The 26994-nt window shown below is 51.0% G+C and overlaps 1 protein-coding gene across 19 annotated transcripts in view; it reads left to right on the top strand.

Moving 5' to 3' along the window:
* Positions 1-26994, top strand: part of SCRIB (scribble planar cell polarity protein) — a 210410-nt gene that overhangs the window by 34021 nt on the left and 149395 nt on the right. For all 19 annotated transcript variants that reach the window (XM_054017244.1, XM_054017243.1, XM_054017258.1 and 16 more), the window contains exons 2-10: positions 7511-7628; positions 8196-8274; positions 9767-9856; positions 10641-10697; positions 18419-18482; positions 19868-19942; positions 20034-20178; positions 20419-20537; positions 21445-21644. In XM_054017244.1, the coding sequence (XP_053873219.1) occupies positions 7511-7628; positions 8196-8274; positions 9767-9856; positions 10641-10697; positions 18419-18482; positions 19868-19942; positions 20034-20178; positions 20419-20537; positions 21445-21644 (947 nt within the window). The remainder of the gene's footprint in view (positions 1-7510; positions 7629-8195; positions 8275-9766; positions 9857-10640; positions 10698-18418; positions 18483-19867; positions 19943-20033; positions 20179-20418; positions 20538-21444; positions 21645-26994) is intronic.

The following is a 26994-nucleotide window of genomic DNA, read 5'->3' as shown; positions in this document are numbered from 1 at the left end:
TGAGATTGAACTTGGCACATGTGAAGAGAAGTAGTTGGCCATTTGAGTTTGACCATCCAATGTCGTGATGGCCTAGCACTCTGCTCCATGTGTCAGTCAGCTCCTACATGTGCATTTAAAATCTTCAAGTACAATGTCCTAGTGTGGCACCCCTCTGATGACCCTGCTGAAATCTTCATAAAACAGTTCCTTGACCTCATCTGTACGAGTCATTGTTGGCACCTAGCTACTGATGATGGTGGCATACAGGGAACATTTTATGCAGAGCACTATAAGTCGGTCATTGACTCCATTGGGGAGTGAGTCATGCTTACAGGGAATGTCAGACTGTATGGTGAACCCTACCCCTGACTGTCTCAGCTCATCCATGGCCTTTCCAGGCTAGTAGAAGGTGTAGCCTGCTCACATCTCCTCAAGCTGAGACTCATCAGCGAGTCTGGTTTCACTGACAGCAGGGTCTGTTACATCTCTTCAGTGTTTTGGCAATAAGGGCTGTCCATTATTGGTAAGGGGTGTGTGGTTTTTTTTTTTTTTGCCAGCATAAATATGCTGAAATAACCCTAGTGTAGATGCAAGTGTACCTGTACAAGGTGCTGTATAACTGTGTTCGCACTAGGTAGATAAATCCTACGCCTGTGTTTGCAGTTACTCTGCTGTTACACTCTATTTGCACTAGATTGATTTTATATATATAAATAAAAAAATATGGTGTCATACAAATGTCTTTCATGGACTGTGGAATGCATCCTAGGCCTATATCTTTGCTTGTAGAAAAATTCTATGTGAAAAATAGTATGTTCTCCTGTATTAAGCTATAATTCACACACACAAGAGCTAAACGTCCCTTTGGCATTTTCTGAGTCTTGTCAAGTTAGTAGTTTTTTGCATGAAATTCTATAGCATCATAGAAATTAAGGGCTGGAAGGGACCTCTCGGTCATTAAGTCCAGTCCCCTGGATTGAGGCAGGACCAAGTAAACCTAGACTGTCCATGACTGGTGTTTGTCCAACCTGTTCTTAAAAACCGCCAATGATGAGGATTCCACTACCTCCTTTGCAAGCCTATTCCAAAACATAACTATTTATCTTCTCATAGTTAACTTTATCTAATTTTTAACCTGAATCTCCCTTGGTAGAGTCTGTGGGGGAGGATGACAGATATAGCCTCTGAAATTCTTACTGTGACCTGAGGCCTTGGCTGGAGCTGACAATCTCATGTCTATTTGAGACCTGTTTCCTTACTATTAAACTCCTTTATGCTAATTAAGCTGAATTAAATAGCACTTATCATTCACTATCATGAGGCTGCTGATATTGCTCTCCCCAAGCCCTGTGGCTTATGGAAGTATAGTAGGGTTACCATAATCCAGCAATCAAAAAAAGAGGACGGGAGGACCCCCGCCCCATCCTGCCCTAGTCCCGCCCCTGCCCCTCCCACTCCCCCCCCCTCAGAACCCCCAACCCTCCCCCCACTCCTTGTCCCCTGACTGCCCCCTCCTGGGACCCCTTCCCCTAACTGCCCCCCAGGACTCCACCCCCTACCTAAGCCTCCCTGCCTCTTGTCCCCTAACTGCCCCCTCCTGAGACCTTCCCCACATCCTAACTGCCCCCCTAGGACCCTACCCCCTACCTGTCCCCTGACTGCCCCAACCCTTATCCACACCCCCACCCCCAGACAGACCCCTGGGACTCCCACACCCCATCCAACCACTCCCCACCCCCTGACAGCCCCCCCCCCCAAAACTCCCGACCCATCTAAACCCCTCTGCTCCCTGTCCCGACTGCTCCGATCCCTCTCCCCATTCCTGCCCCCTGACAGCCCCCCCCCAGAACTCCCAAACACCCCCCCCCGCTCCTTGTCCCCTGACTGCCCCCTCCTGGGACCCCTGCTCCTAACTGCCCTCTAGAACCCCACCCCCTACCTAAGCCTCCCTGTTCCTTATCCCCTAACTGCCCCCTCCTAAGACTCCCCCCCAAAATGCCCCCCAGGACCCTACCCCCTACCTGTACTCTGACTGCCCAAAACCTTCTCCACACCCCCACCTCCAGAAAGCCCCTCCCCGAACTCCCGACCCCCCCGTCTCTTGACTGCCCCCTCCAGAACCTCCCTGCCCCTTCTCCGACCCCCTGGCCCCCTTGTTGTTGGCCTTTCTTCACCTAATGTCTGGAGAACTTGCTCAGGAACGGCCGGAGCTGTTCATCCCGGCAGCCTGGCTGGCAGGGGAGGAGGAGTGGGGGAGGAGCTCCAAACTGCCGGAGCCGATCTGCGATGCAGGGAGGGAGGGAGGGAGGAGGAGAAGCCCTCTCTGGCTGAGTGTCGGAGCCCCAAGTAAGTGATACCAGCCGGCCGGCAGCACTGTTAGCTGCGCGTGCTCTGCATGGGGGGGAAGTCCGGACATTTACAAATTCCCCCCCGGACGCTATTTTTAGCTTAAAAAGCCGGACATGTCCGGGGGAATCCGGACGAATGGTAACCCTAAGTATAGGAGACAGTAGGAGTCTAAATTTATATAAAAAGAACAGGAGTACTTGTGGCACCTTAGAGACTAACAAATTTATTAGAGCATAAGCTTTCGTGGACATAGTCCACGAAAGCTTATGCTCTAATAAATTTGTTAGTCTCTAAGGTGCCACAAGTACTCCTGTTCTTTTTGCGGATACAGACTAACACGGCTTCTACTCTGAAACCTAAATTTATATAGGCACCTTTCATCTTAAAGCACTTTACATCTTCTGTACAGCCTTAGCAAATGAGTGGCAATGCTTTATAGTCTCTCTAATACATATACGTAAGCAACTGTATTTCTTAAGGTCTGGTTTGAGAAACCTACACAAACTGTATAGGTCTTGGCCTATTGACTGTGAAGAGCTGACTTGAACTAGTAGCTCTAGGAAGAAGTAGTATTTCAAACCCTGCTGCTGGGAGCCCTTCACCAACCCCTCCAGCAGGGTGAACAGCTCCATTCATGGCATAGGTACTGTCTACCTGCTTTTCATATAACCTTTCTCCCCCTTATCTGGCCTCTCTAGAAGGCAGAAGACCTTGTTCTCTACTATGCAGTGCTGCGCTAGGCCTGTATCTTACTGTGACAGGGTGGGACTCACCACCTTGGTGCCTCCTGATGGCCGTGCTGGGAATTAACACTTGGTGCCAGTGCGCCATCCTCTAGTGGTGTCTCACCGCCGTCACTTCTGCTCCACCTCTAAGACCCGCGTCATTCCCCAGACTGTGGTATCCTCTTCTGGGCACAGCCGGGCTGTGCTCCATTCAACTTTCCCCCGCTTCCAGGGGAAGCGGCTGTCTCTAGTCCATCCACTTGCCACTGTGGCCTACTGTAGCCTTCGGTCTAACCCCTTATCTCAAGGGGTAAACTGCAGTCCGAATACTGGCCATCCCCTCTGTGGCAAGCAGGGAGCAGGGGAGGCAGGGCCCACCTGCTACTCCAGTCTCTGACCCAGCAGCCATGTGCTGCTGCTCCCTCAACCCCCGCCACCAATTTCCTGGGCCACTTCCCTGTAGCCCTAGCACCTTCCCAGCCCTTTGTATCAGGGTCCTCAGGCTAGGGCTCCCTATTGCTCACCTGCCTGGCACTGCTGTATTTAAGGTACTCCTCTACGGCAGCAGTCCTTCTCCCTTGCACTCTAGGGAGGGACTGACTCTGCTCTGTTGAGCAGCCCTTCTTTTATATGGCCTTCTCTGGCCCTGATTGGCTGTTCTAACAAACCTTCTCCTGATTGGCTCTCTACAAGCCCTCCTCCCACTGGTTGGGTTTTGCACAGCCTCCCTGAGGACTGCTTTAATCCTCCATCTACCTGTGTGGGGCAGTTGCCCGGCCACACGCTTGGGGGGTGGGGGGAACTTTATCTCCCCAGTTTCTCCCTCAGCTGGGCCTGCAGGATGTCTCACTCCTGCCTCAGGCTCTCTACTACTAGGAGCAACCTGCTTTGCTCTTCCAGGGTCTGGGTCCCCACCATAGCCTCCCTGAGGGCTACTTTAACCCTCCATCTACCTGTGTGGGGCAGCCACCCAACCACACGTATTGAACAGATTTTGTTACCCCTGGCAGCCCTCAGTGTGGCTCATTCATGTCAATGCCCCATTCTGAAGGTGGGGGCGGTCACCTAGTAAAGAAGGGTCAGACCGAGGTCTAACTCTCAGGCCCATGGGTAGCTGTCTAGATAGGTCACTCAGCCTCTGGGTCTGTTTTCTGGTCTACTCTAAAGGTCTCCTTGTGCTTGCTGCACCTGGTTAGCCACCTGTGGCTTATTGGCAGACACGATAATTACATAGATTAGAAGTCATTTCTGTGTGTATGGTTCTGTAGTGTAATGATTAAGACATAAGTCTGTTCCCAGCTTTACCACAAACTTCCTGTGTGACCCTGAGTGAGATGCTTACCCTCTCTGAGGTTATCTATCAATTATAGGCCGATAGCTGTAGAGTGGGAGTAGTTTATATTTGTATTGCTGTAGAGTTCAGAGACCCCCAATTGGGAATTAGGCCCACTTTGTGCTACGCACCGTACACACGAGTCCTTGCCTCGTCATGGAGGCTGTTTTGAGAATCCACCAAGGGCCAAATTATGTCCTCCTTTCCAGGGCCGGCCTTAGCAAGAGCGGGGCCTGATTCCTGGGGGCGGGGCTTGCTGCCGGCTGGCGCCCCGGGGCCCGGGCCGGGGCCGGAGCCAGAGCCGCTTGGCCGGGGTCGGAGCCGCTTGGGCCGGGGCCAGTGGGGCTGGGCCGGTGTGCTCAGCCGGGACCGGTGCCCCGGAGCCCGTGCTGGGCTGGAGCCAGAGCCGCCGGGGCCGCTCGGCCAGGGCCGGACTGGGCCGCGCCCCCCTCCCACTTACCTGTTGCTGCCGCCACCTGCCCCTTTTCAGACTTCCCGCGAACATCTGATTCGCGGGAAGCAGGGGAGGGGGAGGAACAGGGGGTGGAGCATTGAGGAGGGGAGGGGGAAGTGAGCTGGGGGCGGAGTGGACAGCTGCGGGGCCCTCTTAGGCGCGGGGCCCAATTCAGCTGAATCGGCTGCATCGGCTTAAAGCCGGCCCTGCTCCTTTCTCATGGTGAGTAGGCCACTCTGCAAGTAGTCTAGGTGAGGAGTCTTTGGAACATGGTCCCTGATATCTCTGCAGTGATCCAAGGAACACAGCAATTGCTGCAGCCCTGTAGCCCATCTAGTCCAGAATTCAGTCTCTGACCCTGGCCAGTACCAGCTGCAAGAAACTCCCTACTGGACAATGATGGAATCAGCTGCCTATAGAGAGAGCCTCTTGCCTCGCCCAATCTAACACATTGTCTGTGTTCCCAGTCTCCTGTTTTGAATGTTGCGTAGCTCTTAATCTCAGCGGTTCCTTGTTATGAGCTGTCCAGGCTATGAGTATCTTTCATGATAGATTTCAGAGCAGTAGCCGTGTTAGTCCGATGAAGCGGGTTTTAGCCCACGAAAGCTTATGCTCAAATAAATTTGTTAGTCTCTAAGGTGTCACAAGTACTCCTCGTTCTTTTTTCGTGATAGAGGCTTGCCTTCTGTCAGTAGTTTTCTATAGACGCGCATGTGCACCATCTTCCTTAGCTGATCATTTTGAGCATAGGGTTTGTCTACACTGCCTACGTTATGGCGCGGCCGCAGCAGCGCTGCCGTGTAGGTGATTTAAAAAAACAAACACTCTGAACGAGTGGTGGTAGCTTTATCACCGGGAGCTGTGACACCTGGCGATAAAGCTCTGTCTGTACTGGTGCTTTTCAGCGCTACAACTTTTGTCGCTCGGGTTTTTTTTTCCACACCCCTGAATGACAAAAGTTTTAGTATTGAAAGTGGCAGTGTAGACACAGCTATAGTGACACAAACCTGCATCTTACCTACTGCCCGTTCAGCTTTCAATGACCAGCCTCAAGGGGGTCCCTGAATGGCTGATTGCCTCTGCAAGGCTTGCTTCCTGCCCCAGTTCCAGCATACTTCCTCCCTCCTGTCCTCCATGGCACTGGTCACAGGAATTGTTTGTGTGGGGGCAGTGAATGTGGTCTCTCACTTGGGCTCCCAAATGGTTGGGCTGAGCCATGGCCTCCAGTGAGGGGGTTTGAATGGAAACTTCATACAGCCTTAGCCCTGATGCTTACAGTGTACACGTTATGGCCCAGCACCTAGTGCTTTTGGTGCTGTAGCTTATTTCTTTGGTACCCCTGCAGAGCCAAGCAGGGTCCTAAGGGAACAGGGAATAGTTCTCCAAAGCTCCGGAGAGCAAGGTACAGTTACCAGCTCAGTGCCAGGCTGGCTCCCTCCCTCCTGAGTGAGTGAGTGAGTGGCCCTGTCTTGCAGTAGCTGAAACCTGCCCATGGCCTTCGCAGGGCTAAGACAGTGATCCTGCTCAGTTGGAACATGGTATGAGCAGGTGCCCTTTGGTATGAGGGGGCCCTAATCTCTGGGACCCAGACACCTCCCAGAGAATGGAGAATGTGTATGAAATCGAGCATTGGTCCCAGAGACAGGGTGCCACCCTGAGAGGGGAAGGTGTATAAAATGTAGCAAGAGACTGATCAGGCGGCTGGGTCCTGACTAACAATGGGAGGTCTTGAGAAATTAGATAAATATTTCTGGGATCAGCTGAAAGCTGGGATGACAAGCCAGGATTTGTTACTGTTCCTCTTTTATAATGGGCGGCTCAGACCCCTACAACATATGTAGATTACAGCTGACATGGACTCTACAAGTCACAGTCTGTTCTACCATAGTCCCTGAGAGCACTCTTTCTGCATCACATGAGAAGATGAAACCCAGGGCGTGGATCTCCCCACATTCCTGAGTGGAGACTGATGTAGAAAAACATTGAGCTTCTCAGCAATATCCTTATTCTCCTTAACTGCTTCCTCCTGCCTGCGGTGCCCAGCATCCCCTTGAATCTGCTTGTGGGCTTCCTGTTCCAGACAGACTGATAGCCTCTTGCTAATCTCTCTCCTTGCATCCATGTCACCTGCCATTCTGTATGCTCCTTTCTGTTGACATACATGGGCTGGCTTTCCATGTCTATGTGGTATCTATTGGCGATTTCATTAATGGAGGCATCTTACACATTCGTATTCCTGTGATTTTGCTGTGTGCCCGCAAAACAAGCGAAGGCGCTCCCTGCCCCGAAAAGCTTCCAGCCTGCATAGAGGGGAGGGGGGTGATAAGGGGCTGTAGGATAATGGGGTTGGGCCCTGGGCACACTTAATGACTCCATTAACTTCCCTACACCTCTTCTGGATCTCCAATGAGTCTGTTAAGCAGCTGGTCCCTACGGCTTCTTGCTCGCTCCCTACATGGATTGTGCCAGATAATTCTAGCTCCACCCCCATGGCTGCTCAGTCTCGCATTGCTTGTCTCCCTCGTGGCAGCTGCAGCTTTGAGAGGTGGCGTCTGCAGGAAGGGGCCTGGGCAGAAGGAAGCTGTCCGCTGCTGGCAGTTGTGTAGGGCTGGGCTAAGTAGGTAGGATGAGATCCCCTGTGGAGCTGTTGCTGCTTTCTCCTTCCAGCCTTTCTTCCGGCTCCTGAACCTACGCAAGCTGGGCCTGAGTGACAATGAGATTCAGAGACTTCCCCCCGAGGTGGCCAACTTCATGCAGCTGGTGGAGCTAGACATCTCTCGCAATGGTAAGGCTGACCAGGCAGGGAACATGGGGGTCCTTGTCAGGAGCCCAGTACCAGGCTCTTCCAGCAACCCAGTGCTCCATGGGCCACCCAGTGTCACCAGGACATCAGTGCCTGTGCCCGAAGGAGGATGTGCCCTTCAGGAGCCTCCTAGAGGGAACTCTGCTGGGAGCTGCTTTTGTGCCATGGAGTCTCCATGTCTCCATTCTCCCACTGTGTGACAGGCTCTCACTGGGGCCTCCCTTGTCCCCACAAATTCAGATGGGAAATAAGGTGTACCTTTTTAATAGTGATAGTAATTAACCACTGGAACAATTGACCAAGGGTTGTGGTGGATTTTCCATCACTGCTAAGTTTTAAACAAAGACTGAATGTTTTTCTAAACGCTTTGCTCTAGGGAGTAGTTTGGGGAAGTTCTGTGGTCTGTGCTATACAGGAGGTCAGACTAGATGATCATAGTGGTCCCTTCTGGCCTTGAAATCTATGCATCCATGTGATGGGCTTTTGCCCTACACCCTTATTCCCACATGACTGGATCTTACTGTGGTCTTTTTTCCCTCTTTGCTTCAGACATTCCAGAAATCCCTGAAAGCATCAAATTCTGCAAATCCCTGGAGATTGCTGACTTCAGTGGGAATCCCCTATCCAGGTAGGGAGGGGCAGAGGAGGGGCAGGCAGTCTCCTCTCCTGGCTGAACTCGGTGCATGGGGTGAGGAAGGGGGAAGCACCCTATTCTCTCCAGCTTGTCTTGCCCAGCAGCTCACATTGGACCTTCTCTAGAAGTAAAATAGAGGCAAAGCCTGTGATTCACTTGCTGTCCTGGCACCTTGGCTCACATTGCACGGGGGGACCCTTTGAAGCCCTGCAGTCCTCTCCCCTTTGTTGAGACTGCAACCAGGGGGAATGTTTACCCTTTGCTTAGTGGTGCTGCTGGTGTTTGTGATGTGGCCACTTGTCTCTGGGAACTGGTTTGAGAACCCTGCCTCAACAGGACAGGCAGGAATGACTGCGTCACTGCAGGACTTGGGAGAAGGGTTCATGTTTCTTTGTCAGCCCCTAGGTGCTCTGCTGGCCCCCAGAACCTTTCTGTGGCTCTGCTCTGAGCTCCCTCCCTTTTGTCAGCATCTCTCTGCTAATACAGTTCCTGGAGCTGAGCACATGGTCTCAGGGAGTCTACACGGAACCTTATGGAGAGGGACTCTCCCCCTTCCTGTCCCATCCTGATGCCTTTGTAGCCCTTACTCCTGTGTCCTTTTGGGACTCCTCTCCCATAGGCGCCAACTTTCCCCAGTGCCGGTGGGTGCTCGTGCCCCCATTCCAACCCCTTCCCCAAAGTCTCCGCCCCCTCCCTGCCCCTATTGGACCCTTTCCCCAAATCCCTGCCCCAGCCCCGCCTCTTCCCCAAGCGCGCCGCGTTCCCCCTCCTCCCAGACGCACGAAACAGCTGTTTCGCGGCACAAGCGCTGGGAGCTAGGGGGAAAAAGCAGGCAGGCAGCATGCTCAGGGGAGGAGGCAGAGGGGAGCGGGAAGCTGCCGGTGGGTGCTGAGTACCCACTAATTTTTCCAAGTGGGTGCTCCAGCCCCGTCGGCGCCCATGTCCTCTCCCCTCCACTACAGAGTCCGAGGTGTCCACTTTCCACTCGGTGACATTATGCCCCAACCTCCATTACAGTCCTTGGAGATGGAGACTCCCTTTTCTCCTGCCCTACCCAATTTGTACTTTGTGGGCACCAAAGCCTCTGCAGACTGTGTGCCCCTTTAAATCAGAGTTAGCTCTCTGCTGCCTCCTTGTGGTGCTGGAATGTGAGCATAGGATTTGCCAGACAGGATCAGAACTGCCTCCAATGTGTATGATTCCTCCATAATGCATCTGGGCAGTAGGTATTGTCCTTTGTTTGGAATGGGTAGGGCCGCAGTGAGTTCCTCTCTCTATGTAAAGGTTTGCAGGGATAGGGATTAGCTTTTCAGGGATGAGGCAAAGGGGACTTGGAGTTGTTTGTTCACAACTGTAATGGTGCTGGTTTTGTCACTTCCTGTCAGGGATGGTCTATATAATGCTTAGTCTTGCCATGAGTACAGGGGACTGGACTAGACGACCTACCAAGGTCCCTTCCAGGCCTACGAGTCTGTTTCCTCCGTAGGCTTCCTGAGGGCTTCACCCAGCTGCGGAGCCTGGGCCACCTGGCCCTGAATGATGTATCCCTGCAGAGCCTCCCCAGTGATATCGGGAAGTGAGTGCACTTATGCTTCTTGCTAGTTGTGTGGGGAGTGCAGGGGAGGGGTGGGCAGGAGGAGAGCACCCCCACCATCGTGGAAGGTGCCTGCACCATGGGGGAAAGATCTATTTATCTGAACTCCTTGTGGCCCTAGGAACATTAATGAACTTATCCCCCACACAGTCCAGCAGCTGAGTTAGGATCATTGTTCCCGTACCCCAGATGGCAACTGCGGCCCAAGAGGGGAAAGGACTTGCCCACAGGGAGTCTCTGCTGGAGGCAGGGATTGAACCCAGGCCTCCTGAGTCCCACAAGACTATCTTCCTCTCTAGCGCACATCCACCCCTTGCTCCCCTGAAAGTAGCTGCAGTCAGTTCAGTGAGACTCTCAGCATGATGAGCTCGGAGTGCTTAGGCAGAACCCTCAGGGCCCTCTCAGAGGGGGCATGAGCTTCCTTCCCCCAGGGCAGGGCATCACCTTGTGTGGGGGGTTTGATCTCTGGGATGCCAGCTGCTCCATAGGCTGATGCCATCTCTCTCCTGTCCCCTGGACTGGGAACAGCAACCTCCATGGTGTTTTGATAGTAAGTCTCCATCGGCTCTGATAATTTTAGGACATCTTTATTTCAACCCCAGCCCACCTCTGCTACTGGTGTACACCGTGCAGCCATGTATACGAAGGACTGCCCTGAGGGAGGGTCTGAGCATCCGAGTTTGTCCTTGAAGGCCCCCCCCCCCCCCCCACACTCCCACTCCCACTCCCAGTGACTCTGGCTTCCTCGCTCGCTTTTCTCTTGCAGTTTGGCAAATCTGGTGACTCTGGAGCTGCGTGAGAACCTGCTCAAGTCCCTCCCCACGTGAGTGTCCTGTCGGGTGACTGTGGTACCTTCCTGGCTGCTCGCCTAGGGGAGCCCCAGGGGCTGACCATCTGCAGTGCAGAGTTCAGCACCCTGGCTACGGGGCCTGCAGGGCTTCGAATGAACAAGCTCTCTCTTTCGCTGAATTATTGGGGGTGGTATGAGGAGAAGGGGTTTGTTCAAGGCATAAAGGTAGAGAGGGACATTTGGAATCTGTTTAGCTGAGCTCATGGTCACACTGGAGGAGGCAGTGGAATTGGGGGGCTGCTGCTCTGAGGTCCCTGGTGGAACTGCTGAGAACTTCCCTCATTTGTGGGTTAGAGTTAGCAGAAGGTGGTTTTGGAGGGCAAGGGATGATGGTGTTTATGGGGATGTAGGTGAGGATTTGCAGCGTATGGTAAAGTAGAGCAAGGGAACTGGGGAATGTGGCGAATTTGTTCCCTTTTTCTTTCAGAGGGGTAGCCGTGTTAGTCTGTATCAGCAAAAACAACCAGGAGTATTTGTGGCACCTTAGAGATTAACACATTATGCCCAAATAAATGTGTTAGTCTCTAAGGTGCCACAAGTACTCCTCATTGTTTTCCCCTTTTTCTGGCCCCTTTGCTTTTTTACATGCCTGTCCTGGTCCAGCAGCTCTCATGGGCGTGTGGGTGTTGGGCTTCAGTAGAATACTGGCCTTCTCAGGCAGGTGCGGGGTAAGAAGCCAGCCTTAAAGGAGAGAAGTTGAGTCACCAAGAGTTGCTGTAAGGATTTGGAGGAGCGGGTGGGTTGTGACTTCCCTGCAAACAGTAAATTGCTTCATCAGAGGAGGAGATGGAGCACAGGTGCTGGCTGATATGGCTGAATGTAGACCTCCTGTCAGGAACCCTGCTGCTGACTCTTGTCCCTAATCCATGGTAGCTCAACCTCAGCTCGGTATCTGTCTGCCAGTCAATCCAAATGCCCACCCCCATGTATCCCTCCATTCTTTTTCAAATATATGTTTGTGTGAATCCCACTGTGGGAATGAGTGTGTGCTGCATCCCTGTGAGATGAGTCTTTTGAGTAGCAAGGCCTGTAGGGCTGCGTATGTGTCCTGTGCCTCCTGTTCTCCTCTGTGAAAGGATGAGGGGCATCAGCCACAACTCTCCCTTGGTTCCTTCTTACTGCCTGGGGGAGCAAGTGTCTGAATCACTGTTCTCCTGATCTTCAAACTAGTCTTTTTCAGGACTGGCTTGGTGAAGGAAATCCTTGCTTTCTTTAATTGGGATGTTCTATTAAAGAAGAAAGGCACCTACCTGTAATGCGGGGCAAGGGGCTTTGTGCCACCATGACAGACTCTAATCCCTCAGGGTTCAAAACCTGCCCATCCTATGTCAGACTCATCCCCCATCTCATTGATGGACACAGCTGTTGCCTCTTCTGTCTGGGGCAGAACTATATCCTGGGCAGGTGCTCGGTGCTCTGGTACTTTTCCTGCAGGACCTGCAAAGCCAGGGATGCACTTCCTATGCAACAGTGCAGGTCACTCCAGACCCAGAGGAAATGACAACCACCAGAGTGGAGCAGAGCGTTGGCCAGCACTTCTCAGGCAGGCCCCATGCCCTGGAATCGGCAGCAAAAGCGCCAGTGAAGATGATACTGTCAACACTGGCACTTCCACCTTCAACACTGATGCCCTTGGTGCCAACAGCTTCAACGATAGAGTTGGCACCTGTGTCCAAGTCACAGAAGGGTGCTGCCAGGAGAGAATACCCCACGGAGCATAAATGCAGCTTCATACTATATGTGGGGTCATCCCACAAGGAGCGTGAAACATCACTCCTCCAAGGACGGAGCTTCTAAATCCTCTGCTGAAGTGGGAACAGCAGACGATTGCAATGTCGGGGCCCACGACTGAACCAATGATGGGCCTGAGATGGGTCCTGGCAAAGGCCCCGATGTCCCCTCCTGTTCAGTGTCTGCACTGAACCTGATGCAGAGGTCACCCCACCGTGCAGCCACACTGGTCAAAGAGGGTTACTTCTCTTAGCCCATTTCAGTTTACTCTTCTCCCCACTGTTAAGCAGGGGTGCCTTTTCTTTGGCTGTAGAGAGTAAGCCTAAGGACACTACTGGAGGTCCCCTGCCAGGAACTCCGCTGCAAGTGAGGCAGGAGTGGCAGTGAGCCAGGCAGCCCAGACAAGGCCACAGAGGGTCCTGTGGCACCTTTAAGACTAACAGAAGTATTGGAGCATAAGCTTTCATGGGTGAATGCCCACTTCATCAGATGCAAGTATCCCTATGGCAAGTCACCTTGGCCTCACTGGGGACTGTCATCGCATGTATCCTGGAGGAGACCCCTTCTCACACTTCCAGGGAGATGAGATCTCACTGTCAGGGAGCGATGTTGGCCAGACCTCTAACACCAGAGCCTGCTATCAGCAGCCATGAGCTAGAGATAGCAGAAGTTTAACACCAGTGACTCCCATCTCTGCCCAAGGAGTTGTCTTCATCGTGTGATGAGGCAGTGACACCAGCTACTACCCTGGTGGCTGGTCACTTCAAAGCCTTCTAGAATCTCTTGACCCACATAGCAGAGACTCTGAACATCAAAACAACAGTCTTACATGAAAAGTCCCACAAGCTGTTTGATATTCTCAGCTTGACTCCTTTGACTAGAATTGCCCTCCCCATCTGTACAGGCATACTGGAGCCAACTAAGGGACTTCGCAAGCCCTGGCCCCTCTCCCCTCCTCCTTTAAATAGGCGAAGAAAAAATACCAGGTGCCCCCAAAGGGCTTTGAACATTTTTACACCCACCCAGACCTGGGATCCTTAGTCGTGTCTGCAGTCCAGGGGAAATCCACGTCCGTAGAAGGCACTCTAAAGCACAAAGACACAAAGAAGTTAGACTTGTTTGGGAGCAAAGCATACTCCTCACTTATGCTCCAGGTGGTGAACTACCAGGCCTTGTTCGCAAAAAATACAACTGCCTCACGTTGGAGAGGGTTGCTCCCGTCCTGTCAAAGATCTCCCTGTCCTCCTGCAGGGGAGTTAAAAGGCCAGAGGGTCAATCAGATGTCACTGGAGCAGCCATGATACATCTGACACAGCCATGCTGTTAGTGGCCACAGCTGTCACGCTGTTGTGGCTGTTAGTGTCCAAGATACCCAAAAAGATGGAAGTCACCTTCGAGGGCTTGCCCTTTGAGGAGAATGGAGCTCTGTGGTTCCTGAAAGACTCAGGGCTACATTAAGGTCCTTAAGGATTTGCACTCTGGGTCCCTACCAGAAACCCTGTAAGAATCAGCTCAAGGGAAGTCAAAGGACATCATACTCTCAGGGCTGGCAACGTGCATACCCACCTTGGAAAAGATTTTGACATCCTAGGAGATGGCTGTCCTCTGGATCCGCCACCCACCCCACACCATCAGAGGCAGCAGGTTTGATGGGAGTGCTGAGAGCCACGCTGGAGGTGATCCAAAGCCTTCTTGCTGCCTTCCGAAGCTGTCTTGCCCCTGATATTTTCCATACCTTACACGCTACTTACCCATTCCCCATCCTTCTTCAGGGATGAGAACCTATTATTAAAAGAAGTGGCCTTGTTGTTTTGTCTAGGAGCCTCAGTACCACAGGGGAAGAGGCTTCTACTCCTGATATTTCCTTATCCCAAAGAAAAAGGGGGTCTTTGTCCTGTCCTAGGTCTGAGAAGACTGGACAGGTACACTCGCCATCTCAGATTCAGGATGGTAGTGATTGCCTCCATCGTTCCATCTCTGCAGGCTCAGAGCTGGCTCGTGTCTCTCTGCTTATAGGATGTGTATGTCCACATAGTCATCACCTGGCCCACAGGAGGTACCCAAGGCTTACAGTGGGGCCAAATCACGACCACAGCAAGGTTCTGCCTTTTGGACTCTCCACAGCACCATGAGTCTTCACAAAGTACCTAGCAGTGGTAGCGGAACACCTGAGAAGACAAGACATCCATGTCTACCCTTTCCTGGATGACTGGCTAATCAGAGGTAGGTCCCAGCAGGAGACTGCAACAGGCCTACCTTACATTCTATCCATGTTTGCCCAGCTGGGGCGTCCAGTGAGCTATGAAAAAGTCTTTTATCCATTGTGGATGATAGAGCTCCTAGGAGCTGGGATCAACTGCAGATCAGAGAGGGTATAGCTGCCTGAAAAGATCAAACCCCGCTATGATTATATGGACTTGTCTTTGGCTGTTAGGCCAGCATGTACATACGTGACGCTGCTTGCCAGACTTCACTCAAGGCCCCTCCAGCCCTGGATCAGGTCTGTCTACTCCCTGGAAGAGGGTTACCATTCTTATCCCTGTTCCCAGCAAAGATTTTAATCATGGTTGCCTCAGGGATAGGCCAGGGAGCCCAGCTGGACCACCTGCAAATGCAAGTGATCTGGTCCCTGGAAAACATGGAACTCACAAGGGCCTGGAACGCAGAGCTGTCAGGCTGGTCTACATGGCATTCCTACCTGTCTTCCAAAACTCCATAGTACAGATCCTGACAGACAGCACCTCTGTGAGGCATTACTTAAACAAGCAAGAAGGCACCGATTCATTGCCCCCATGCCTGGAGGCCATCAAATGCTGGGTATGGTGCCACTAACATAAGATAACCCCCATGGCTCTTTACCTCCTGGGAGTCAGCAATGTCCTGGTGGACTTCTTGAGCAGACAATCTGTGACCAGTCATGAGTGGAGAGCTCCATTAGAGAGTCGATACTGCATTGTTGGGGGGTTCCTGTGAGAAACCTGTTGTTCACCAAGGACAACACAAAGTATCAGAACTTTTTTTTTTACCCATAGAGGGCATGAGCCCAGGATCAATACCCAGGCACCTTCCTTTGGCAGTGGAACCCAGGGCTTCTTTTTTATGCCTTCTTCTGGTTCCCCTGATCCTTGGGGTGACTTCCAAAATCAAAAGGGAAAAGGCCACGATTGTTCTCATAACTCCATGCTGGCCCAGGCATTTTTGCTGCAGGTGTCCAGTTAGCTGCCAGTCTAGCTTCCAGGCTACTCATACCTGATCTTGCAGCACCATGGTGAGATAATCCATCCTGACCTGTATCTGATGGCCTGGATGTTAGATGGTTAAGTAGTACAGATAAGGTCTTCTTTAGACACGTCCAGGGGATCCTAATACAGAGGAGGAAGACATCCACCAGAAGGACGTCGTCCTCAAAATGAGAGATTCTTGGGTTATGTGCTCAACAGGGATGTGGGTTTTGATACTGCTGATGCTCGACAGCTTGCTGCATCTGGAACCCTCCATTAAGGTCCACCGCTCAGCAATCGTGGTTTGTCATCTTTACAATTGTGCTCCATTTTCTCTTTTCTAATGGCCTTGAGGAACTTTGATACCCTGTTCTGTACTTGCCCATGGGACAAGAACCTGTTCCTACCTGGGACCTGGCCCTTGTCCTTTTGAGATCCTTGAGGGGAGACCCCATGACTGTCTGTTCCAGCTGGGACGAGCCTCCCAGCCCAGGTACACAGACTTGCGCTGTGGGGCTCAAGCTAGTGCGTAAAATTAGCTGCTCTGGCGGAGACTTTGGTTAGCCCCCCATGCTCCGCAGACAGGTCAGAGTGGGCCTGAGGGCGGGTGGCTAGCCAGAATCGCCACCTGAGCTACAGCAGCCACAGAGCTATTTTTAGCCTGCTAGCATGAGCCTGTCTACCCGAGCTGGGAGGCTCGCTGCCATGCGACACCCTTTGAGCCCCTTTCAGAATTCTCCTTAGTTCATCTCCTTCTCAAGATGGCCTTCCTAGTCACTATCACTTCAGCCAGGAGAGTGTGCATGCTTCAAACGCTTGTGGCTGACCCTCTCTACATAGTCTATCATAGGGACAAAGTGCTGCTGAGACCTCACCCTGGGTGGTCTCACAATTCTAGCTGACTCACTTAACCTGCCTGCTTTCTTCCTGAGACACCACTCTTAATCAGCAGCCAAATTGCATGTGCCGGGCATTTTCAGAGCCTTACGTTACTACAGAACCTGAATGGTTTGGTTTTCTGTCTCCCCATTTATTCCTGGTTGTAGCCAACCATTCCAAGGGCCAGGCCATCTCATCACAAAGGATAGCTAAGCACCAACTGACAGGTACGCCTCTTCCACTGAATGTTAACGCTAACTGCACCAGAGCTCTGCCTGCTTCAGGAATGTGCCAGGTTCTGAGATTGCAAGGCAGTAATGTGTAATCCACTGATTTTTGTCAAGCATTATGCATTGGAGTTAGCTGCCAGAGCAGATGCCAAATTCAGGAGAGCAGAACTGGAGTCCGTTTGTTTGCAGCTGATGCGTCTCATTCCACTGTTTGAAAGGGGTGCGTCTTGCCAGTCACCTACAGTGGGATTGCACTGACATGCTTGAAGAGAGAATGGTTACCCTGCAGTAAGTGTGGTTCTCTGAGATGTTCTCATTGGTGTGGAACCCCCGACGGACCCTTCACCCCTGCTTTCAGAGTCCTCCGCTAACACAGGATTCAAACTGGGAGGAGTCTTAAGGAGGGTCATGGCTGCTTTATGCCCTCACCTGGGAACACGAGGAGGTGCAGAGCCCATGTGTGGGCAGCCCTGATAGATGCTGCTATTCCAAAGATTCCGGTCTCATACGCATGAGGTGCATGAGATCCACGCTGACTGCAGCATCTCGAAGAACCATGGTCAGTTACTGTAGGAGAACCATTCTTCCCCTGTTGTTTTGATATTTTTGCAGCCTGCCCTTTCGACCAGTGATCTCTTGGCTTCACCATGTACATGCAACCAGATTCTTAAGTTGGTTTGGAGGGCAGAGCAGCTGTCTGCACAGGAGTCTCCTTCGTCAGATGGTGAAAACTGAGCTAGTGAAACCCATCTGAAGAGAATAAAAGGGCAGAAGAACTGCTGAGGGCTGGGTGGAAGGAGGCTGTGCAGATGTAAAGGAAGGAAGATCTCTGATCTGAAGGGGTGTGATAGTGACCCATGTTTTGAGAATCAGAGGATGGGATGGGGATGTAGGGCCAGGAGTCAATGCAGATGAACCTAGGACGAGTCCCCAGGGATGCAGGCACTACTCAGCTCCTGCTTTCACCCAGCCCTAGGAACTTGCCCCCAAGGTTGCTGCCAAGACCTGGCTCCCAGGCAGGCTTCTCACAAGACCATATCCAGTGAACACCTTGTCTGCTGTCATCCCTTTGCCTCTTTTTCTGCAGCTCAGTGCCCAGGGTGCTCTCACATCCTCTGCAGGGACAGTGGGGCTCCCCGTCTTGAGGGCAGGGAACTAGAAGTGCTTGCTCACTCCTCTTTCCTGTAACTCAGCTCCTGCAGCCCCTGGAGTGTGTGTCATTTTTCCCTTGAGCTTTTCCCAGTTATCGCCATCGTCCTGTTCTCAGGGTTTCACCATGGCATAACAGACTAGCAGCAGGCCTGGGCTGTGGAACTCACCTGCTCAGATGTCCCTGCTCAAAGCAGGTCTGCTTGAGTTGGAGGAGGAAACGCCAGCAACTCGTCTTCCCTGGGGCTCCCGACGTCACGGAGCCCAGAGCAGACAGGACCTTGTTGGCTTCGGCCGCTCTGATAGGAGGTGGGGCAGAGCCCCAACTCGCCTGAGCCCCTTGGCTTGGAGGCACCATGGAAAGAGCTATCTAGACTGACTCTGGTCTCCTGGTGCAGGGGAGATTCACAGTGACATTGACTGGGGAGCTGGGGTCCCTGGTGCTAATCTCTCTCTCTTTCTCCCTCCCCTCAATGGTCTGCAGTTCGCTCTCATTCCTCGTCAAGTTAGAGCAGTTGGATCTTGGTGGCAATGACCTGGAAGTGCTGGTAGGTGAAGCGGATGGGAGGGAGGAGGTGGGAGGGGAGGAGGTGGGTGGTGGTTGGGACAGTGCCCCGGTCCCCTTTGGGGATGGATGGACAGGATCTGAAATCACAAGGAGCAGCTGGTGACTCCAGTGTATCTGTTGCAGCCCAGTAGCTGTTCCCAGCATTCTGTTCTCTTGCTGTGTTAGCGCTGAGTGGTGTTTTCCTCCATCCTGTTGCACATCTTGCTTCCCCCTCACATCCCATCCCCATTTCTCTGGGGGACTCTCCCCTGCTCTCTAGCTGCCAGAGGATTTATGCCTCTCCAGTTCTGTCGCTTGCCTTTGCTACCTCTGACCTTTGCGTCCCCATCCCAACCACCCCTTGTCATTTGCTTCAGCCCTGCTGGGCTGGCTTGCTGCCCTTCCCCTTTCTGGTTTGGCTTTGCCATCAGAGCGAGACCCCAGCAACTTCCCATGGTATTTCCCAGGGGGTATATATACCCAATCTTAGTATGGCGGCCCTGAGGGCTGCAGACACTGAAACCTCCATCTAGGCCCTTCTACCCCATGAATGCTGGAGACGAACACAGAGTGCCTGGGGGAAACCTGGGCTCAGCTGCTCTTGTGTATTTGCAGCCTTTGACTGAGCAGGAATCCAGGTGTGTTCTGTAGTTTCCACAGCTGCAGAGACATGTGCCACAGAGTGCTGCTCCAGAACTGGCTTTCCAAGAACTTAACCTCTTGTTGGTGAAGAAAACCTCCTAAAGCGGGAGCCATGTGAGCTGGTGCAGCTCTTTCTGCCAGAACCTGCAGATGATCTGCAAGAATAGTTCTGAGGCATGAACCGCTTCTCAGTGGAGTGTTAACTCCAAAACCTAACTATTATTCTCAAAATGTCAGTGCTGTTCATTCGTTCCACTGCTGATCATTTTAGCAGCAACATCCAGCTAATGTGTATATCCCTGTGGCTGGCTGGTGGTGCATAATGTTGGTGTAGCAGGGTGGTTGGTTAATATCAAGTTATCTCTGCCCATTCCCACAAGGAGGAAGGAGAAGGGAGATTTATTCCTTCTGAGGCAAAAGCCTCTGAAGCCCTCACTCACCTCTCATCCGTCTGTGGACCAAACAATCTCAATTGTCCCCTTCTAGCCTGCTCCTGGGGAACTTTTGCAGCCAGCATGGCTAATCTAGAAACCCGTAGCATGTGTCAGCTGAGATCCCCCCCAATACCTGATCTTCCGTGTCACGGTACCCTGGCTTACTTGCTTCCCCGGCGGTCTGCCGTGAATGGCCTTGAGAAGGCGGCAGAGCTGCAGCATCTGTCATAGCTGGATTGTGGTGATTTGGGAATAGCCGGTCCCCTCCTGTGGGAAGGGGCTAACGCTCTGCTTCCTTGTTCTGTCGCAGCCAGACACTCTGGGAGCACTACCGAATCTGCGGGAGCTCTGGCTAGACCGAAACCAGCTCTCGGCCCTGCCTCCGGTGAGTACCTGTTCCATGGGTGTTGCCTCACTGCTGTGCTCCCTACTCCATCACTCCCTTGAGCCAGGTGGTGTCTCCTCTCCCCTCCCAGGAGCTGGGGAATCTTCGGCGCTTGGTCTGTCTGGATGTGTCTGAGAACAAGCTGGAGCAGCTGCCCAATGAGATCAGCGGGCTGGTGGCACTGACAGACCTACTGCTGTCGCAGAACCTGTTGGAATGCATACCTGCTGGGATTGGTAAGTGCGCTGGAGCAAGGGCCATCGTGTTTGCGTGAGTGCAGTATTACCTCTTGGGGAAGGGAGGTAGCCCTGGATGGGAGAGTATGGGCCAGGAGCAGGGACCATGTGACCCCGTGGATGGTAGCAGTGAGCTAAGCCCTGCTGGGAGGGTACGGCATGGATGATTTGGCTGAGTAGTGTGGGCAGGGCCCATATCACTCTCTGGTGCAGCTCATGTTTGTCTCTCCCTGTGCTCAGGTCAGCTGAAACAGCTCTCCATCCTAAAAGTGGATCAAAATCGGCTGGCTGAGGTGACAGAGTCGATTGGGGACTGTGAGAATCTCTCGGAGCTCATCCTGACAGAGAATGTGCTGACAGTATGTGTTCTGGCAGTCACGCCAGTCCTTATTGTGTTGCTTAGCTCAACCCCTGACTGCTCCGTGCCAGTCTGTCATCTCCTTGGGCTCTGCCCACAGGCTGCAGCTCTGGGAGTTTCAGCCAGCACCACAAAGGGCTCAGGGCCCTTGACCTCAACCATGGGCCATAGTCTTCAGTAAGCTGCACCTGCTGTGCTGCCCTCTGGTGATGCGAAACCACAATCCATCCTCGGGAGACCCCTGGATGAAGCTGATGTCATCTCATGAGTTGGCTGAAGAATCCCCTGGGCTCAGCCGAATTCTTCTAGCTCAGTGTCCTGGCTCGGCCAGGGCCAGGACCAGATGACTGCCCTCAACTAGGAAGGAGTTAATATGCATTGTTTTTTTCCCCCCTATCCAGTGTAACAGTAGATGGGAGCTCCCCCCACAGCCACTGCTCCTGCCCTGCTCCCCACAGTGCCCCATGATGGGAGAGGCAGCGATTGTGGCTGTGATTCAGAGGGAGGTGGTGATTTTCACCAGCAGTTATGAGTTGCTGAGGGATGTAGGTGTTGCTTTTCCTCCCCCTGCCATGAGGTGACAGAGAGCTAAACCTCTTGGCTAGCCAGGATGGGCAGTTATACAAAACCATGCTTTGAAGTGTCCCTAGCTTCTGTTTGCCAGAAGCTGGGACTGGATAACAGGGGATGGATCACTTGATGGTTACCTGTTCTGTTCATTCCCTCTGAAGCTCCTGCCATTGGCCAATGTGTGAAGACAGGGTACTGGGCTAGATAGACCATTGGTCTGACCCAGTGTAGCCGTTCTTGTGTTCTTTCCCCTTTATTTTGCTTTGGGGTTGCGAGTCCCACTGTAGTGAAGCCTTTGGCATCATGGCTTCTGTGCTGTCTCTCCATCTCCCACCCAGGCCTTGCCAAAATCCCTGGGGAAGCTGACAAAGCTGACCAATTTGAATGTGGACCGGAACCGGCTGACAGCACTTCCCTCTGAGATTGGGGGCTGTGCCAGTCTGAATGTGCTGTCCCTGCGTGACAACCGCCTGGCGCTTCTGCCTCCTGAACTTGCCAACACCACGGAGCTGCATGTGCTGGATGTGGCAGGGAACAGGTGAGTGGACACGGGTAGCCCAGACTTCAGTCATGCCCATCGTAGAAGCCACATGGGAAGGAGGAGAACAGAGTGCAGGTGGGCCCTGATGTGCTCTGGAGGGACACGGAATATGGTGTCTCATGTGGAAGACCACAGAAGAGTTCAGAGGGGGTCTGGGCTGGGTGCTGTTCCTGTTCCCCACCCTCAGGAAGACCAGGGCTTTAAAAAGCCCACTCCTAAGTGACCAGAGGGGCTAGCGAACAGGAACGGCTAACGGGAGTTTTGCGAAGGAGTTGGGGCGGGGGCTAGATACACTTAACATTCTTTAAACTTAAAGCCAAACCCCCTCCCCACCCTCGATTAAAAACAAAGAACAAAGGAACGAGCTTCAGGAGTGAAAAGAGAATGCAGGCAGAAGTCTAGCAACACAGTGGGGGCTACCCAGTTTATTGCACCCAATGCAGCATGTATGATTACCTGCCCTATGGGCGGGTGGCGTAGGTGTGCGTTCAGTGCAAGGAGCTCCTGGCCCTCAGAGACCACGTACAGGTTTGGAGACCAGAGTGGCTGAGCTGGAGGAGCTAAGGGAGACAGAGAGGTACATAGATGAGACTTTCTAGGACACAGTAGAACGTCCCACCCCCAGTCTGACAGCCTCTGTGCTGTTGAGGAGGATGACAGTCTCAGGGAAGGAGAACATCCAACTGGAGCACAGGGAAATGATCTCATAGTTGGGACTCTCCTTCCAGATGATGTTCTGTTATCCTCTCGCACTGAGGATACCTCTCCAGAGGAGGGAACTCCAGTTATTAGGAAGAGACGGGTATTAGCAATGGGCGATTCGATCATTAGAAACATAGATAGCTGGGTTTGCAATGATTGGGAGAACCGCATGGTGACTTGCCTGCCTGGTGCGAAGGTTGCGGATCTCTCGAGATATCTAGACAGACTTATGTGTAGTGCTGGGGAGGAGCCAGTGGTCGTGGTACATGTAGGTACCAATGACAAAGGGAAGGATAGGAGGGGTCCTGGAGGCCAAATTTAGGCTGCTAGGTAAGAGATTGAAGTCCAGGATCTCCATGGTAGCATTTTCTGAAATGCTTCCAATTCCACGTGCAGGGCCAGTTAGACAGGCAGAACTGCAGAGTCTCAATGCATGGATGAGATGATGATGTAGGGAAGAGGGGTTTAGATTTATTAGGAACTGGGGAAACTTGTGGGAAAAGGGAGCCTATACAGAAAGGATAGGCTCCACCTAAACCAAAATGGAACCAGATTGCTGTCACTTAACATTAAAAAAGTCATTGAGCTGTTTTTAAACTAAGGGCTTGGGGAGAGCCAAGAGGTGTGGAGCAGTATGTGGTTCAGACAGAGACATCCCTTAGGGGAGGATCTATTAATGGAGATTCTCTATGTCCTAGTAAGGAGGAGAGGATGGAAGATGATAAAATACAAGTAGGATCTGATGAGAAACAGTCAAATGAAAAAAAGTCCCATTCAATTACATCATGTAATGTCAGACATCTAAAAAGTGACAAGTTTTTTAAGTGCTTATATACCAATGCTAGAAGTCTAAATAATAAGATGGGTGAACTAGAGTGCCTCATATTAAATGAGGAAGGCATCACAGAAACTTGGTGGAATGAGGATAATCAATGGGACACAGTAATACCAGGGTACAAAATATATCAGAAGGACGGAACAGGTCGTACTGGTGGAGGAGTGGCATTATATGTGAAAGGAAGTGTAGAATCAAATGAAGTAAAAATCTTAAATGAACCAAACTGTACCATAGAATCTCTATGAATAGTAATTCCATGTTCTAATAATCAGAATAAGCAGTAGGGGCATATTACTAACCACCTGACTGGAATGGTGATAGTGACTGTGAAATGCTCAGGGAGATTAGAGAGGCTATTAAAATAAAAAAAAACTCAATAATAATGGGGGATTTCAACTATCCCCCCTATTGACTGGGTACATGTTGCTTCAGGATGGGATGCAGAGATAAGGTTTCTTGACACCTTAAATGACTGCTTCTTGGAGCAGCTGGTCCTGGAACCCACAAGAGGAGAGGCAATTCTTGATTTAGTCCCAAGTGGAGCATAGGATCTGGTCCAAGAGGTGAATATAAGCTGGACCACTTGGTAATAGTGACCATAATATAATTAAATTTAACATCCCTGCGGCAGGGAAAACACCACAGCAGTCCAACACTGTAGCATTGAATTTCAGAAAGGGGGACTACACAAAAATGAGGAAATTAGTGTGACAGAAATTAAAAGGTACAGCACCAAAAATGAAATCCCTGCAACTGCATGGAAACTTTTTAAAGACTCCATAATAGAGGCTCAATTTAAATGTATCCCCCAAATTAAAAAACATAGTAAGAGCACCAAAAAAGAGCCCCCATGGCTAAACAGCAAAGTAAAAGAAGCGGTGAGGGGCAAAAAGGCATCCTTTAAAAAGTGGACGTTAAATTCTAGTGAGGAACATAAAAGGAGCATAAACACTGGCAAATGAAGTGTAAAAATACAATTAGGAAGGCCAAAAAAAGAATTTGAGGAACAGCTAGCCAAAAACTCAAAAAGTAACAGCAAAATTTTTAAGTACATCAGAAGCAGGAAGCCTGCTAAACAACCAGTGGAGCCACTGGACAATCAAGGTGCTAAAGGAGCACTCAAGGACGATAAGACCATTGTGGAGAAACTAAATGAATTCTTTGCATTGGTCTTCAAGGCTGAGGATGTGAGGGAGATTCCCAAATCTGAGCCATTCTTTTTAGGTGACAAAGCTGAGGAACTGTCCCAGATTGAGGTGTCATTAAAGGAGATTGTGGAACAAATTGATAAACTAAATAAGTCACCAGGACCAGATGGGATTCACCCAAGAGTTCTAAAGGAACTCAAATGCGAAATTACAAAACTACTAATTGTATTCTGTAACCCATCATTTAAATCGGCTTCTGTACCAAATACCTGGAGGATAGCTACTGTGATGCCAATTTTTAAAAAGGACTCCAGAGGCGATCCTGGCAATTACAGGCCGGTAAGCCTGACTTCAGTATGGGGGAAACTGGTTGAAACTATAGTAAAGAACAAAATTGTCAGACACACAGATGAACATAATTTGTTGGGGAAGAGTCAACATAGTTTTTTGTAAAGGGAAATCATGCCTCACCAGTCTACTAGAATTCTTTGAGGGGGTCAACAAGCACGTGGACAAGGGCGATCCAGTGGATATAATGTATTTAGATTTTCAGAAAGCCTTTGACAAGGTCCCTCACCAAAGGCTCTTAAGCAAAGAAAGCTGTCATGGGATAAGAGGGAAGGTTCTCTCATGGATTGCTAACTGGTTAAAAGATAGGAAACAAAGGGTAGAAAAACCGGTCAGTTTTCAGAATGGAGAGAGGTAAAAGTGGTGTCCCCAAAGGGTCTGTACTGGGCCCAGTCCTAGTCAACATATTCATAAATGATCTGGAAAAAGGGGTGAACAGTGAGGTGGCAAAATTTGTAGATGATACAAAACTACTCAAGATAGATAAGTCCCAGGCAGACTGTGAAGAGCTACAAAAGGATTTCTCAAAACTGGGTGTCTGGGCAGCAGAATGGCAGATGAAATTCAATGTTGATAAATGCAAAGTAACGCACATTGGAAAACATAATCCCAACTATACATATAAAATGATGGGTCTAAATTAGCTGTTACACTCGAGAGAGATCTTGGAGTCATTGTGGAGAGTTCTCTGAAAACATCCACCTAATGTGCAGCGGCAGTCAAAAAAGCGAACAGAATGTTGGGAATCATTAAGAAAGGGAGAGATAATAAGACAGAAAATATCTCATTGCCTCTATATAAATCCATGGTACGCCCACACCTTGAATACTGTGTGCAGATGTGGTCACCCCATCTCAAAAAAGATATATTGGAATTGGAAAAGGTTCAGAAAAGGGCAACAAAAATGATTAGGGGTATGGAATGGCTTCCCTATGAGGAGAGATTAATAAGATTGGGACTTTTCAGCTTGGAAAAGAGATGACTAAGGGGGGATATGATTGAGGTCTACAGAATCATGACTGGTGTGGAGAAAGTAAATAAGGAAGTGTTATTTACTCCTCATAATACAAGAACTAGGGGTCACCAAATGAAATTAATAGGCAGCAGGTTTAAAACAAAAGGAAGCATTTCTTCACACAACGCATAGTCAACCTGTGGAACTCATTACCAGACGATATTGTGAAGGCCAAGACTATAACAGGGTTCAAAAAAGAACTAGATAAATTCATGGAGGATAGGTCCATCAATGGCTATTAGCCATGAAGGGCAGGGATGGTGTCCCTAGCCTCTGTTTGCCAGAAGCTGGGAATGAGGGACAGAGGAATGGATCACTTGATGATTACCTGTTCTATTCATTCCCTCCGGGGCACCTGGCATTGGCCACTGTCAGCAGACAGGATACTAGGCTAGATGGACCTTTGGTCTGACCCAGTATGATCGATCTTATATTCTAAAGCCCTACTCCCTGACTGACTCAGGAGCCACCTGGCTCCAGTTCTTGAAGAGGTGGGACAAGAATGCTGATTTCTTGTCCCCTCCTGTCCAGCTCTAGCTTCCACTGTTTTTCAGCCCTTGTATCTACAGAAGTTTGCAACTACTTAAGCTGTCAGCACTCGTGGAGTGCAATGTGCCCCTGTTAAAGGACAGCACAAGGCACTTAGTCTCACTAGGCCCAGGAGTGTGTCTGCTTGGCTGGCCACTCTTACAGATGCCAGTCTCTGTGGGTGTGGGGGCCCCTTTCTCTCCAGATTGGCACAGTATCCGGAGTTGCTGCCTGCGCAGGCAGGTTCTCAGCCAGATCTCACTTCCCTGTGCAGTAGTCCACTGGCTTGTGGGCATTGCTGTTCGGAGCCTATGGGCAGAGGGACTTCTCTACTTGATGATCTGCTTTTTATGCACCCAAGGATGGCAGTAGCGCTTTTAGCCACAGCATTGCACTGAGAGCTCATGTTGGGGAAATTATCTATGGTGACCTCTGAATCCTTTTCTGAGTCACTGCTTTCCAAGACAGTCACCCATCCCGTAGGTATAACCTGCATTCTTGACTCTCAGCAGCATGGGGGAGGGATAGCTCAGTGGTTTGACCATTGGCCTGCTAAACCCAGGGTTGTGAGTTCAGTCCTTGAGGGGGCCACTTGGGAATCTGGGGCAAAATCAGTACTTGGTCCTGCTAGTGAAAGCAGGGGGCTGGACTTGATGACCTTTCAAGGTCCCTTCCAGTTCTAGGAGATGGGATATCTCCATTATATTACCTGGGGTTTGGCTTAGTTAAAATGTGTTTGGTAAGACTATGACCATTTAACCAAGTGAT

Source organism: Malaclemys terrapin, chromosome 2 (assembly GCF_027887155.1).
Source record: "Malaclemys terrapin pileata isolate rMalTer1 chromosome 2, rMalTer1.hap1, whole genome shotgun sequence".
In the NCBI taxonomy this organism is placed as follows: Eukaryota; Metazoa; Chordata; order Testudines; family Emydidae; genus Malaclemys; species Malaclemys terrapin.
The sequence above is the reverse complement of the archived record's forward strand: the minus strand, read 5'-3'. Positions and strand labels throughout refer to the sequence as shown.